We start from the raw sequence: 15,560 nt of genomic DNA, 5'->3' as shown, positions 1-15,560 counted from the left end.
TCTGTCACTCCCACCTGTGTTCCACCTACACCTTCAGATATGCAAGATAGTGTATTGCCTCGAGTGTTCGAGGGCGCTCAGACTGCTTTGAGTGCTCAGCCTATCCCTGCAATGTCTGCTAATCCAAGTAGTAGTTTCTCCACAGGGGACGCCTTGTCAGAAAACGATTATTTGAAACTAGCAATGCCATCTCTTGTTGATGTCACATGCTGTCTGCAGAAAGACGTCTCTGCTGCGGCTAGTGCTCTCACTAGAGTGTCTGTTGTTGTTCCAAATGCTCCAGATGGTGATAACATCCTAGTTGACAGTGATTCCTGCAAGGTCAAGGGTTTATTTGTTGAACCTTCCTTACACGTTGTAAGAGACAGTAAGATTCATTTATTCTTTGCTAACACATCGGGTCACAGTGTTCTTCTCAGAGCAAATACCAATCTTGTTGACCTGGTTCACTATCCTTTCCCTGTTCAAGTACAGGATGATGTGCCACCTGACCAGTGGGTCGGTGCTATTTCAACAGGGGAGACATCATCCACTCCACTGGATCAATCCATTCCACCAGTTGAGGAGAAAGACTTAGCTCCCACTGACTTCCCAGACGAAGTCAAACGTTTGTTGGCTCTGTTGAACAAATGTCGTAAAGCCTTACCAGGTGAGAAGATGGGTATAACCAACTTATTGTCCCATCGTATTCCACTTGAACTTGGTACTAGACCTATCTATATACCTGCGTATGGAATGCCTCATTCCAAGTTGCTGTCGCAGAAGAACTGATCAATCAAATGCTCGATGATGGAGTTATTGCACCTAGTAATTCACCCTGGAATGCGCCTTTGATCCTAGTGCCTAAGAAGGACGGTGCTTGGCGCCCGGTGATTGACTTTAGTAAGTTAAATGCGAAAACTATTCCAGATCGCTTCCCACTTCCTGTACTTGGTGATCTTTTACGCAACATCAGAGATAACAAAGTCTTCTCGATCCTGGACTTGTTACAAGGGTTTTGGCAAGCCCCTCTTCACGAGGACAACCAAGAGTTAACCGCATTCTCTACTCCCACAGGTCATTATCACTTCCTTCGAATGGCTTTTGGACTACGATCCTCTCCTATCACGTTCTCTAGACTCATGACCAATATCTTTAGAGGTCTTATAGGTAAAGCACTTATGGTGTACTTAGATGACGTAATCGTCATGTCCGAAGATGTGGATACACATCTGAAAAGACTTGATATAGTACTTGGTAAGCTTGAAGAAGCCAATTTAAAGATCAAACTGTCTAAATGTCAATTTTTCAGATAAGAAATTAATTTTTTTTTGTCACGTAGTCACTCCTAAAGGGGTTACTACTGATCAAAGTAAAGTAACGGCAGTACTAAATTTTCCATCCCCCAAAACTGCTGATGCTGTAAGATCCTTTGTGGGTCTAGCAGGTTTCTACAGATCTTTCATTGATAATTTTTCTTCAATAGCAACTCCTATAACTGAATTGCTTAAGAAAGATGCTCCTTTCGTTTGGACCTTCCGTCAAGAAAGAGCATTCCAGACACTAAAAGAAAAGCTAATGTCCGATCCCATTTTCAAATTCCCAGATTTTTCTAAGCCCTTCCATTTGACAACTGATGCTAGTTCAATTGGCATAGGTGCTGTACTAGCTCAGAAGACTGATGGCAAGTACAACGCAGTTGCATTTGCTAGCCGAGTCCTTACGAAGGCTAAATGTAATTATACAGTAATGGAGCAAGAAGCTTTAGCAATAGTATGGTCTTTAAAGCACTTCGGAGACATTATTTACCAGTACCCTGTTCATGTTTTGACAGACCATGCACCTCTGATACCTTTATTCCAGAACAAACAACCTACTGGAAGGTTAGCCAGATGGACCTTGATTATCCAAGAGTTCAATCCCACTTTTGAACATTTACCTGGCAAGTCAAAAGTAGTCGCAGATGCTTTATCTCGACACGTTAGTCTAGTAACTGCAGATCCTCTATTTACTGTCGAGGATGTAAAGAATGCGCAAAGAACAGATCCCATGTGGTGTGCTGTGATTCGATTCCTGCTCCAGGAAGATCTTATTCTGACTGTGAAGCCACCAGTACCCATCAGTGATTTTGTAATGTATCGAACAGCCGAGTTGGGTACTCCAAGCAGAAGAGTTTACCAGTTAGTAATTCCACAGTCACTAGTGATTGTAGCTCTACAGCTAGATCATGATGCACCAGGTGTTGCACACCCTGGTATGGATCGTTCTATACACATAGTATTTATGCTCCCTCTCTGAGGACCTACAGGGAGATGTTGTCCGGTCCCATTGCCTTTGCAGTATCAAGGTCACTTAACAGCTTCGTCGCCTCCTCCTCAGTTGTCTGTATGTCATCCAGCATTTGTTGGTGTATTCCCTGTTGGTGTCCCCCTCTGTCCTGTCTTCCCAGAGTCCTTCCTGTCTCCACTGTGAATACTTCCTTAAATCTTGTGTTGAGCACCTCGCATACATCTTGATTGTTTCTTGTGAGTTCCCCACCTACTTTCCTCAGCCTGATCAGCTGGTCTTTGACTGTTGTCTTTTTCCTGATGTGGCTAAACAGCAGTTTTGGGTCAGACTTGACTTTCGATGCTATGTCGTTTACGTACTGTCACTGGGACTCCCTCCTTATCTGTGCATATTCGTTTCTGGCTCCTCGACTGATCTCCTTCTTTCCCTGGGTTCTTTGCCTTCTGTACCTCTTCCATTCTGTAATACACTTCATTTTTGCCTGCCTACACTTTCGGGTAAATCAAGGACTCGCTTTGGTCTTCCCATTGTTTCTGTTGCACTTGGGAACAAACCTTTCCTGTACCTCCTTGCTTTTTGTTGTTAAATATTCCATCATTTCATTTACTGACTTTCCTAGCAGTTCTCTGTCCCACTGAACCTCCTGCAGGAAGTTAATCATACTTGTGTAGTTCCCCCTTTTACAGTTTGGCTTTTCCCATTCGACTCCTGTTACCCTCTCCACTTGTAACTCTACTATGTAATCAAAACTCAGAACTACGCGATCACTAGCTCCAAGGGGCCTCTTGTAAGTGATGTCCTCAATATCTGAAGTGCTCAGGATGAACACAATATCCAATCTTACTGGCTCATCCTCCCCTCTCTCTCCGGTAGTGTCTCTGACATGTTGATGCATGAGGTTTTCAAGTACCACATCCATCATCTTGGCTCTCCATGTTTCGGGACCCCCATGTGGCTCCATGTTATCCCAGTCGATCTCTCTGTGGTTGAAATCGCCCATTACCAGTAACTTTGCTCTGCTCAAGTGAGCTCTACTTGCCACCTCTGCCAGTGTGTCCATCATCGCTCTGTTGTTTTCTTCATACTCCTCTCTTCGCCTCCTGCAGTTCTGTGGTGGGTTACACATCACTCCAATGACTACTTTACATTCTCCTGACTGAATTGTACCTACTACGTAATCCCTTTCTCCAATCACGTCCATGCCTTCCATTTCCTCAAATCTCCATCGGTTTCTTATGAGCAGTGCAACCTCTCCTTCCCCTCTACTCCTTCTATCTTTCCTCAAGATCTGATACCCTGGTGGGAGTTATGGGAAGATTGTGTGTGTGTGTGTATGTGTGTACTCACCTAGTTACTCACCTAGTTGAGGTTGCAGGGGTCGAGTCCAAGCTCCTGGCCCCGCCTCTTCACTGGTCGCTACTAGGTCACTCTCCCTGAACCGTGAGCTTTATCATACATCTGTGTGTGTGTGTGTGTGTGTATGTGTGTGTGTGTGTGTGTGTGTGTGTGTGTGTGTGTGTGTGTGTGTGTGTGTGTGTGTGTGTGTGTGTGTGTGTGTGTGTGTGTGTGTGTGTGTGTGTGTGTGTGTGTGTGTGTGTGTGTGTGTGTGTGTGTGTGTGTGTGTGTGTGTGTGTGCGTGATTGTGTGTGTGTGTGTGTGTGTGTGTGTGTGTGTGTGTGTGTGTGTGTGTGCATGATTGTGTGTGTGTGTGTGTGTGCGTGATTGTGTGTGTGTGTGTGTGTGTGTGTGTGTGTGTGTGTGTGTGTGTGTGTGTGTGTGTGTGTGTTTGTCTGTCTGTCTGTCTGTCTGTCTGTCTGTCTGTCTGTCTGTCTGTCTGTCTGTGTATGTGTCTGTGTGAGTTTGTTGCTCACCTAATTGTGGTTGCAGGGGTCAAGACACAGCTTCCTGGCCCCGCTTCTTCCTTGGTCCTCTCTCTCCCTGCTCTAATAGGTTTATCATACCTAGAGTTAAAACTATGTATGGTTCCTGCCTCCACTACGTCACTTGCAAGATTAAAGAAATACTTCCTAACATCTCTTTGATTCATCTGAGTCTTCAATTTCCAATTGTGACCCCTTGTTTCTGCTTCCCATCTCTGGAACATCCTGTCTCCATCCACCTTGTCAATTCCTCGCAGTATTTCGTATGTCGTTATCATATCATACCTAAGCTTCTTGGCCTCCAGTGTCGTCAGGCCAATTTTCCTTAACGTTTCTTCTTAGAACATTTCCATTATCTCTGGAAGTAGCCTTGTTGCAAACCTTTGCACTTTCTCAAATTTATTGACTTGATTGACCAGGTGTGGGTTCCAAACTGGTGCTGCACATTCCAGTTTGGGCCTGACGTACACGGTGTACAGAGTTTTGAACGATTCCTTACTGAGGTATCAGAACACTATTGTTAAGTTTGCAGGTTCCTATATGCTGCAGCAGTTATTTGGTTAATATGTGCCCCAGAAGATGTACTTGGTATGATGATAACCCCAAGATCATTTTCCTTGAGTTAGTTTTGAAGCCTTTGACCTCGTATGCTGTAGTCCTTCTGTTTTCTTTGTCCTTCACCAAGCTTCTTACGTTTGCACTGTTTCGAGATAAACTTCATGAACAATTTATCGGAGAATGATTGCAGTCATTCCAGATCCCGTTGCAGCCCTCGTCTCCTCATTAGCTACACATCGTATTCAGAGACACCTCTGAATCTATTACTTCTGTCATGTCAGTTAGCTATTCAAGAAACAGCACTGGACAGTTAATTGACCCATGTGGAACCCCACTCTACTCTCGCATCTTTTGTGACACCTCGTTACTTACCAACACACATTGTTTCTTACCTGTCATTTATTCCCAGATTCATTGCGGTACTTTCCCTGTTATTGCTGACTGCTCCTCTTACTTCTCAACAAGTCTCTTAAGTGGTATTTATTCGAAAGCCTTGTTACAGTCCAAGTCTACTCATCCCTCTCTCTCTCTTGTCTTACTTCTCTTACCTTGTCTTGGAACTCCAGAAGGTTTCTGATGGAGGATTTCCCTTCCCTGAAGTAATGCTGGTGTCATATATGAACCAATTCTTTTCTACGTTCTCCAGCACTCTTATCCGGATAATCATCTCGATAACCTTACATGCTATACATGTCAGTCACATTGGTCTTTAGTCTAGTGCTACCCTTCTGTCTGACTCCTTTCTTTAAAATCAGGACTACGTTAGATATCTTCAACACCTCAGGCAGTTGCTTTCTTTCGAAAGATTTTTTGGAAGATTGTTCTTAGTGGCACACAGAGTGTAATCTCTTCCCTATCGCAAGTGAGTCCAGCACTTGCTGGTGCACCCTGTCACCTCGGTTTACTGGAAGCCTCTCTGTTTCTACTGAGATTACCTTCTGAAGTGTTTGCTGAGCTCCTCACATCGTGATTGTTGTCTGTGTACTCACCTAGTGTGTGTGTGTGTGTGTGTGTGTGTGTGTGTGTGTGTGTGTGTGTGTGTATGTATGTGTGATTGTGTGTGTGTGTGTGTGTGTGTGTGTGTGTGTGTGTCTGTCTGTCTGTCTGTCTGTCGTCTGTCTGTATAACAAATGCTTCTCAGTTAGGAACATTTACTAAAACCATTCCAATTCGTGTCATTGTTATCAGCTTGAGAGTGAGACTGGTAGTGCATCCAGCAGCTTCATGGCTGAACAAGTCTTCACTAGAGTGACCAACAAGGAGCAGCTTTTGGCCCTCGCTAATGTCCTCGCAGGGGATTTTCCTCACTCTGTCACTGTGAGTTACCTTTACTGATCTTTCAAAGTTTAGGGCTGGAACGACAAATTTATAGAAACCAGAAATTATCCCAAATGGATACATAGCCGAAAAAAATTCAGGTCTTTATTTTAACTTCTGCTTTACTAACTCAACGTGATTTTTGTTATGCAATGTAAAAATGCATTCTTATTTTAAAAAGCAAAGAAATAAGCATAGACAGACTATGATCTTCATCAGATATCGAATAACACCAGACCAGACAAGTGTGTAAAGGTTATACTGGTTTAGAAAGACACGTAAGCAAACACTATGACATATTTATTAGAAAACTTTTCGGTCCTGGGACCTTGATCACTTCTAACATACAGAGGTAGAAAGACATTATATATATTGGCGGAAAGTGAGGTGTGGCGCACGTGACCTGAGGAATGTCATAAGAACATAAGAACATAAGAATGGAGGAACACTGTAGAAGGCCTACTGGCCTATGCGAGGCAGGCCCTTATCAAAACAACCTCTACCTATGAGGAGGACGGGTAGACGATGAAATCATGTGACTCCTGTGTTTTTGGGTTGGTGGTGCTTAAGTATCATGCATGCCAGTGTTTTCAAAAACATTGGCATACATGATACTTAAGCACCACCAACCCCACGAAAGGTGACGTGTGGGGCTCCAGTCAAACAGTAATCACTCGACTCACAGCTCCCAGAACTAACCTTGGAATGACAGATTGGGTCACTTGCAAACCAATGAGAAGATTTGAAGGAGACGGACTAACGTCCTGAGACGTCCCATGTTGGATCTACCTACCTGTTATGTACGCCGACGCAGGACATAACCCCATAGCAGTGGTAACGAATCTGCTTTCCTGTCATCTGGATTAATTATGCAAGGCAATAGAATCTGTGAAGAACGAGCCAGTGGGTTGTCACCAACACCTGCGACCCCCCCCCACATCATCAGCAAGGGCTGCGATTTCAACAACAGTGTCACTAACACCGGACACCCCAGTATCGCTATATATGTGTATATATATATATATATATATATATATATATATATATATATATATATATATATATATATATATATATATATATATATATATATATATATATATATATATATATATATATATATATATATATATATATATATATATATATATATATATATATATATATATATATATATATATATACTATATATTGCTATGGGGTTCATTTCATTTTTTATTTTATAATATGTGGAAGATGGCTAATGTAATTCCTACTTTTAAAACAGGGGAGTTCAAATGTTATTTTGTTCATTTCATTTTTTATTTTATAATATGTGGAAGATGGCTAATGTAATTCCTACTTTTAAAACAGGGGACAAGTCGTTACCGTCAAATTACCGCCCAATAAGCCTGACCTCAATTGTAGGCAAATTACTAGAGTCAATTATAGCTCAGATTATAAGAAGCCATCTCAATAAGCATAGCTTGATTAATGATACTCAGCATGGATTTACAAGAGGCCGGTCTTGTCTAACTAATTTATTAACTTTCTTCAGTAAAGCTTTTGAGGCTGTTGACCATGATAAAGAGTTAGATATTATTTATTTAGATTTTAGTAAGGCTTTTGATAGAGTTCCGCACCAAAGACTGTTAAAGAAAGTGGCAGCTCATGGCATTGGGGGAAAAGTGCTCTCATGGATTGAGTCATGGCTCACAGACAGGAATCAGAGAGTGTCCATAAATGGGGTTAAATCCGAGTGGGGATCTGTAACAAGTTGCGTTCCACAGGGATCAGTCTTTGGCCCGTTGTTGTTTATAATATATATCAATGACCCTGATGAGGGAATTACTAGTGATATGAGCAAATTCGCCGATGACACAAAAATAGGTAGGATAATTGATTCAAACGTAGACGTTAGAGAATTTTATGATGATTTAAACAAACTCTATTCTCGGTCAGGAAAGTGGCAGATGCAGTTCAATGTAGATAAATGCAAGGTTCTGAAGCTCGGGAGCGTCCATAACCCTAGCACTTATAAGTTAAATGATGTAGAACATAGCCATACAGATTGCAAAAAGGACTTGGGGGTTATGGTAAGCAGCAACCTTAAACCAAGACATCAATGCCTAAGCGTACGTAATAAGGCAAATAGATTACTGGGATTTATATCAAGAAGTGTAAGCAACAGAAGTCCAGAGGTCACACTGCAGCTTTATACATCATTAGTAAGGCCTCACCTAGATTATGTAGCTCAATTTTGGTCTCCATATTACAGAATGGACATAAATTCGTTAGAAAACAAACAGTGTAGGATGACTAAATTAATACATAGCATTAGAAATCTTCCTTATGAAGAAAGATTGAAGACTCTTAAGTTACATTCACTTGTTAGACGAAGAATGAGGGGAGACCTGATCGAAGTGTATAAGTGGAAGATAGGTATTAATAAAGGGGATATTAATAAGGTCTTGAGGATATCTCTCCAAGAGAGAACCCGCAGTAATGGATTTAAATTAGATAAGTTTAGATTTAGAAAGGACACAGGAAAGTATTGGTTTGGAAATAGGGTAGTTGATGAGTGGAACAGTCTACCTAGTTGGGTTATTGGGGCTAGAACTTTGTGCAGTTTCATATTTAGGTTGGATAGGTGCATGAGTGGGAGGGGTTCGATTTGAGTAGGACTTGCACATCAGAGCTTATTTCTTCGGTAGCATTGAAAATTGGGTTGGTCAAATGTTTTGTTAGTGTGATGAATTGTAAAGGACCTGCCTAGTATGGGCCAAAAGGCCTGCTGCAGTGTTCCTCCTTTCTAATGTTCTTATGTTCTTATATGCGGCATGATTATTTTTTTGTCCAACATTTAGAACTTTGCATTTGTCTATATTAAACTGCATCTGCCACTTCTCCGACCATTGCATCAGTCTATTCAAATCATCCTAAGGTGCTCTAATGTCCTCATAAGAATGAATTGGACGGCCTATTTTGGTGTCATCAACAAATTTGCTTAAGTCGCTGTTTTTTCCACACATCTATGTCGTTTATGTAAATTGTGAACAACAACGGGCCCAACACTGACCCCTGTGGAACACCAGTTGTGGCGAGCCCCCATTTTGATTTCTCCCCATTTATGCAAACTCTCTGCTGCCTATTTGTCAGCCATGTCTCTACCCACGAAAAAATTTCTCTTCCTATTCCGTGTGCCCTAAGTTTCCTTAATAGCCTCTGATGTGGAACTCTATCGAAAGCCTTACTGAAGTCCATGTACACAATATCATATTCATTACCATGATCTACCTCCTCAAACAGCTTAGTGAACAAAATTAGTAAATTCATAAGATAGGAGTGCCCCTTTTTAAAACAGTGTTGAGATTCATTAATCAGTCTGTGCCTGTCAAGATGGTTACGAATTGCTTCGGCAATTATTGATTCCATAAATTTTCCCACTGTGAAAGTAAGGCTTATTGGTCACTAGTTCGAAGCCAAGGACCTGTCACCTGCCTTGTAAATAGGTATTACATTTGCCAATTTCCGATTAACATACACTATGCCAGTTTGTAGTGATATGTAGTGATATGTTAAAAAGATTAGCCAAAGGTATGCTAAGTTCCTCTTTACATTCCTTTAACACTCTTGCAAACAGTTCATCAGGGCCTGGGGATTTGTTAGGTTTTAGTTTCTCTATTTGTCTGAGGACCATGTCACTAGTTACTGCAATCATGCATAATTTCGTCCTGTTCTACATAATTTATTGTTTCAGGAATATCGCTAGTATTTTCCTGGGTGAAAACCGAGTGGAAGTAGGTACTGAGAATTTCACACATATCCTTATCACTGTCAGTGATCTGACCAGAGTTTCTCTTAAGTCGGCCAATCTTGTCCATAATCTTACTTCTGTATACCTGAAAGAACCCTTTTGGGTTAGTCTTTGAATCCCTTGTGACCTTAGCATCATAATTCCTTTTAGCTTTTCTTATTCCTTTCTTTATTTCTCTCTTTAACTGAATATATTGATTTCATAACTGCCCATCCCCTCTTTTGATACGCCTATATATGCATCTCTTTTGACCAATGAGATGTTTTAATCTATTGTTCATCCATTTGGGATAATTTTTGTTAGATCTAATTTCCCTACTCAGAACGAAAGTTGTCTGGGCAGCTAGAACTATGCTCTGAAAAACGTCATATTGGCAACCAAGATCACCTACCTTACCCATAGTCAGGACATCCCAATTTAGCCCTCCAAGGTAATTTTTCATTCCCATGAAGTCGGCCAAGCAAAAATCTGGGAAAGAGATTTTATTGCAGTTATCTGAGCAATTCCATGATATATTGAAACTAAGTGATTTGTGGTCACTTTCCCCAAAGTCATCATTAACCTCAAGATTATTAATTAGTGATACTTTGTTGGCAAGAACTAAGTCAAGCAGATTGTTTCCTCTAGTTGGTTCTGTCACAACCTGTTCCAAAAACCAATCCTGAACCGTATTAAGAAAGTCACTAGACTCAAGATTTCCTGTCATATTGTTCCAATCAATTTGTCTAAAGTTAAATCTCCCATTATCATAACATTTTCATATCAAGATTCCTTATGAATTTCGTCCAACAACAGCTTACTGCACTCCCTATCAAGGTTTGGAGGCCTTTAAATCACACCCAATATTAATTTGTCACGACCCTCGAGAAACTTTAGCCAAACAGATTCTGTGTTCGATGTTTCTAATCTTATATGTCTAAGACAACAATTTAAATTTTCTCTGACATACATCGCCACTTCACCACACTGCCTGTTGATGCTATCAGTGTGGAATAGTTTATAACCCTGTATGTTGCATTCAGAAGGCATTCCTCTATCTTTCAGGTTGAACCAGGTCTGTAGATGAATGGTTCAAAGAACCGACACGTCGTTAAATTAGACACATGTGCAACTCTTGGGTATCTTTATTGAGGAAACGTTTCGCCACACAGTGGCTTCATCAGCCCATATATAGGAGAAACTTGAAGAACAGGAGGAGAATGAGGTAATCAGTCCCTCAACCTTGAGTCGATGTGGTCAGTCCATCAATCTTGAATAGAATACGGCATATGAGCGGAGAAGCAGCTTATAAACCGAATAGCAGGAGAGGTGCAGCAGTCGACATTGGACAAATGTGACACCACCTTCGACTGTTGCACCTCTCCTGCCATACGGTTTATAAGCTGCTTCTCCGCTCACATGCCGTATTCTATTCAAGATTGATTGGCTGACCACATCGACTCAAGGTTGAGGGACTGATTACCTTATACTCCTACTGTTCTTCAAGTTTCTCCTATATATGGACTGATGAAGCCACTGTGTGGCGAAACGTTTCCTCAATAAAGATACCCAAGAGTTGCACATGTGTCTAATTTAACAATGAATCAGGTCTCTGTTATACCAATAATATCTATATTACCTGCACTTGCAAATAATCTTAGCTCATCTATCTTATTTCTTAAGCTCCTACTATTTGTATAGTAAACCTTAAGTGAGCTAGTCACTTGTTGCCCTGTACTATATCTCTTCGTTTGTTGATCAATTGATATGCCATTACTAGCAACTTTATTTTGAATATTTTCTTTTAAACATATCCCTAAGGTATTCCAGTAATAACTGCTGTTTTTAACCATAATACTGCAGCCTGATTGTTTCCGACAAACACCCATACCTCTGTAATCTATCAGTTTAAATTTCTAGACAAGTCATAAATTACCCTCTCAATCGAATTGGCTAATGCAGCCACTCCATACCCAGAGAGATGAACCCCATCCTTTGCATACATATCTCGTTTGCCAAAGAATAGATCCCAGTTATCAATGACTGGGATTCCAAGTTCCTTGCAGCACCTGTCTAGTCAGCAATTTATACCAGTTGCCCTAGACATCGATTCATTGCCCACTCCCTTTTTAGGCAAGATGCTACATATGACTGGGATCCCTCCCTTAGACCTAGCTTCTTCTAAGGCTTACCTGTACTTATCCAGCAGCTCCTGTCTCCTGCCCTTCCCAATGTCATTACCCTCAGCACTAAGATAATGGGCTTGTTCCCATTACCTGCCATAATATTATCCAACCTGCTAACTATGTCACCAACACCAGCTCCTGGAAGGCACACCCTATGTCTGACTTTTCTGTCTCTGTTACAAAAAGCACGGTCCATACATCTTACCTGAGAATCTCCTACTATTAAAATATTCTTACCGGTCCTGTAGGGCAATTTTCCGCGTCTGCTCAACAAAAAATCGAAAAATTATGGAAATTGAGTTATATGTATACAGAAAAATAGCTTAACTCTTTGACAGCACAATGGTACCAGAATGAATGTTCTGCGACGTTGCTACAAGAAATTATAGTCATTTATATCAGGTAAGGTGACGGTTATATGGGTACGGCGTCTGCTCACAGCCCATATATTTTTTGGAAATTTTTCCTTATTTTTTATCGCTTTTTCTCGCATTATTCTTTCTAATATAATAACTGACTTTTTGGCATCATATAAGAGTAGGCGGAGCTTATCCATAGAGTGCCAGCCAATCAGGCACCATCTGGGAACACTCGGCAGTATTCCCGATCGAAAGAGCCAGGAGAAATCTCTTCAATATTATGCTTATAACAGCTTATATATCAACTCTTCGGCTTATTTATCTATCAGAATTGATCTAAATTGATATAATAAACACTATAAATAACATACAAGCATGTTATATACTCTAGACTGAATAAAATAAGCCATAATATAGATATATACCATCGGGAATATTTCGATATAATTGAGTTACTGCTCTCCATGTCGTATTCTTTGGTCTTTGAAAAGGGTAACTACACTAGAACATCAGTTTACTAAGAAATACACCGAAACAAACGCGATTTTCGCGAAAAAAAAAAAATCGAGATGGTAAACAAAAAAGCAACAATTAATTGCCACACAGGCCTCTTACCTTTATTAGCAGTGGAATCAGTGGTACCTTCAACCTCACTAACCATTTAAGTACACTCATCCTGGAAAACAGAGAATAGATTTCCTATCTTCACATCTTTTCTGTTAACCATCCTTATCTTCCTTCTTCCTGAACTGTGAACCACTTGCCACTTAATGCGGCTGCCACTATCACTGCTAGTGACCATTTCCTCCTTACCAGCTAAATCCTTCTCACACTCACTCCCAAACTCATCTAGGTGAAGCTTCAGCCACCTATTTCCCTCCTGAAGAAGTAGAACTTCTTTCTTCTACACCTGAACCTAAGATTCTAAAACACTACAACATACCATGGTGCTTGGTAACACCCCACGAATATTGGATTTGCTACACCACAAACACCTAGATCCAGACGTGGCTAGATGCACTGATAATCTTCCTTTGTTACTTTCCGATATGAATATAACATGGGATATGCTGTCTCCTCATTGTGAATCTCTTATGAGAACTGAAGGTTGCAAATTAGGAAAATCTAACTTAGAATTAGTTGCTAGTCGTCTACCACAGAACAACTTCGTAGTGAGTTTAGATCTTCAGTTGTTAATGGATGAAATTAAGACACATGTGCAACATCTGGGTATCTTTATTGTAGACATTTCACCATCAAGTGGCTTTAAAATCAATACAAATTCTAGGATATAACTTGAAGACAGTAAGACTATGCACAGAAGATGAGGTAATCAGTCCCTCAACCTTGGAGTAGGTGCGAAGAGCACCGTAGTCATGGAGATTCAGAACCTCCACGACTATGGTGCTCTTCAGTATTATGTACCATTCTTGCACAACTTGTTAATGGATATCGGGTTAGAGGTAGAATACACTCACGACGTGTTATGCATATGAACATAATAATATTTTTAAAATCATTCATCTGAAATAATATTGAACAGAGAACTACCACACGATGTCCCATTAAGGTGACCAATAATGCTATCTGTAAAAAATCCTTGCTTAACATCACAAAGCACGGTAATAAATATAGATAACTCAATATACATAAATATAAATAATGAGAAAGCATTCTCAAGGGATGCCAAAATACCCACTTCTGTAAAGTATTACATAATTAAGTCAAGATAGAATCATTTGTTCTTTTACCAAGCCAGAATTAATTGTTAATCACTATCTTCACATCGGTTTTCAAATTCTTGAGATCGCCATAGGGAGCTATACCCTGAGGGAGGAACTGGCCACAGAGAGTTATACCCTGAGGGAGGAGCTGGCCATAGAGTTATACCCTGAGAGGGGAGCTGGCCATATCGAGTTATACCCTGTGAGGGGAGCTGGCCATATAGAGTTATACCCTGAGAGGGGAGCTGGCCATATTGAGTTATACCCTGTGAGAGGAGCTGGCCATGTAGAATTATACCCTGAGAGGGGTGCTGGCCATATCGAGCTATACCCTGTGAGGGGAGCTGGCCATATAGAGTTATACCCTGAGAGGGGAGCTGGCTGTATAGAGTTATACCATGAGGTAGAGCTGGTCATACCATGCAAGACCCTGACAGGAAAGCTGGCCATACAATGTGTGACAAATGGTTTGAATAATCTTTATTAAGGAAACTTTTCTGTGTGGCGAAGCATTTCCTTAATAAAGATTCCGATGTGTTGCATAAATGCCTCAATCTTAAACTTGTCGGTTTTCAAACCATTTGTCACATCTGTCAGACACTGCAACATCATGGGTCTTGATACAAGGAATTCTTCAACACTTGTCCAAAATTTGGACGAATACCTGCTTGCACGAGTGGATGATTCCACTGTGATCCCGCCTCCTCCTGTTTCCACTCACCTGACTACAGTATATAAGCCACTTCTCTGGTCTTATGCTGTACTTTCTATAATAGTGATGGACTGAAAACATCGATTCCAGGTTGAGGGACAGAATACCTCAAACTCCTCGTCTCCTTACCTATTTCTACTTTGTATTGGGCTGATGAAGTCAGTGTGTGGCGAAACGTTTCCTTAATAAAGGTTCCCATATGTTGCAAAAGTGTCTCAATCTTCAACTGGCCATACCATGCTAGACCCTGAGAAGAGAGCTGGCCATAGAGAGTTATACCCTGAGGGAGAGCTGGATTTAGAGAATTATACCCTGAAGAGGGTTTCAGCGGTCAATGCTCCTGTGGCCTGGTCTGTGACCAGACATCACGGTAGATCAGGACCTGATCAACCAGTCTGTTACTGCTGATCACACAAATCGGCGAAGAAACCTCAGCCGGGTTGGCCAGGTGCTGAATTTAGGTGCCTTTTCAGCGCCTTTTTGAAGACAGCCAGGATTCGATTGATAATCCCCGCTGAAGGGGAGCTAGCCATAGCATGTTAGACCATTTGGGGAACTAGCCATAATATGTTTGACCCTGAAGGGTGACTGGCACTAACATGTTAGACCCTGAGGGGGACTGGCCATAACATGTTATAAAATGATGAGGACTGACCATATCATGTTAGAAGATGATGTTGACTGGCCATAGCATGTTATACCCTGAGTGGAGACTGGCCATAGCAAGTTAGACCCTAAGGGGGACTCTCCATAGCATGTTACAACCTTATGGAAACTGGTT

At 41.1% G+C, this 15,560-nt stretch overlaps 1 protein-coding gene across 8 annotated transcripts in view; it reads left to right on the top strand.

Moving 5' to 3' along the window:
• Positions 1-15,560, top strand: part of LOC128701491 (uncharacterized) — a 248,289-nt gene that overhangs the window by 37,409 nt on the left and 195,320 nt on the right. For all 8 annotated transcript variants that reach the window (XM_070101763.1, XM_070101762.1, XM_070101766.1 and 5 more), the window contains exon 2: positions 5,895-6,023. In XM_070101763.1, coding sequence (XP_069957864.1) covers positions 5,931-6,023 — 93 coding nt within the window. In that variant the 5' untranslated portion in view covers positions 5,895-5,930. The remainder of the gene's footprint in view (positions 1-5,894; positions 6,024-15,560) is intronic.

This window comes from Cherax quadricarinatus, chromosome 78 (genome assembly GCF_038502225.1).
Source record: "Cherax quadricarinatus isolate ZL_2023a chromosome 78, ASM3850222v1, whole genome shotgun sequence".
Classification (NCBI taxonomy): Eukaryota; Metazoa; Arthropoda; class Malacostraca; order Decapoda; family Parastacidae; genus Cherax; species Cherax quadricarinatus.
Note: the sequence above shows the minus strand (reverse complement) of the source record. Positions and strands in the feature narration are given on the sequence as shown.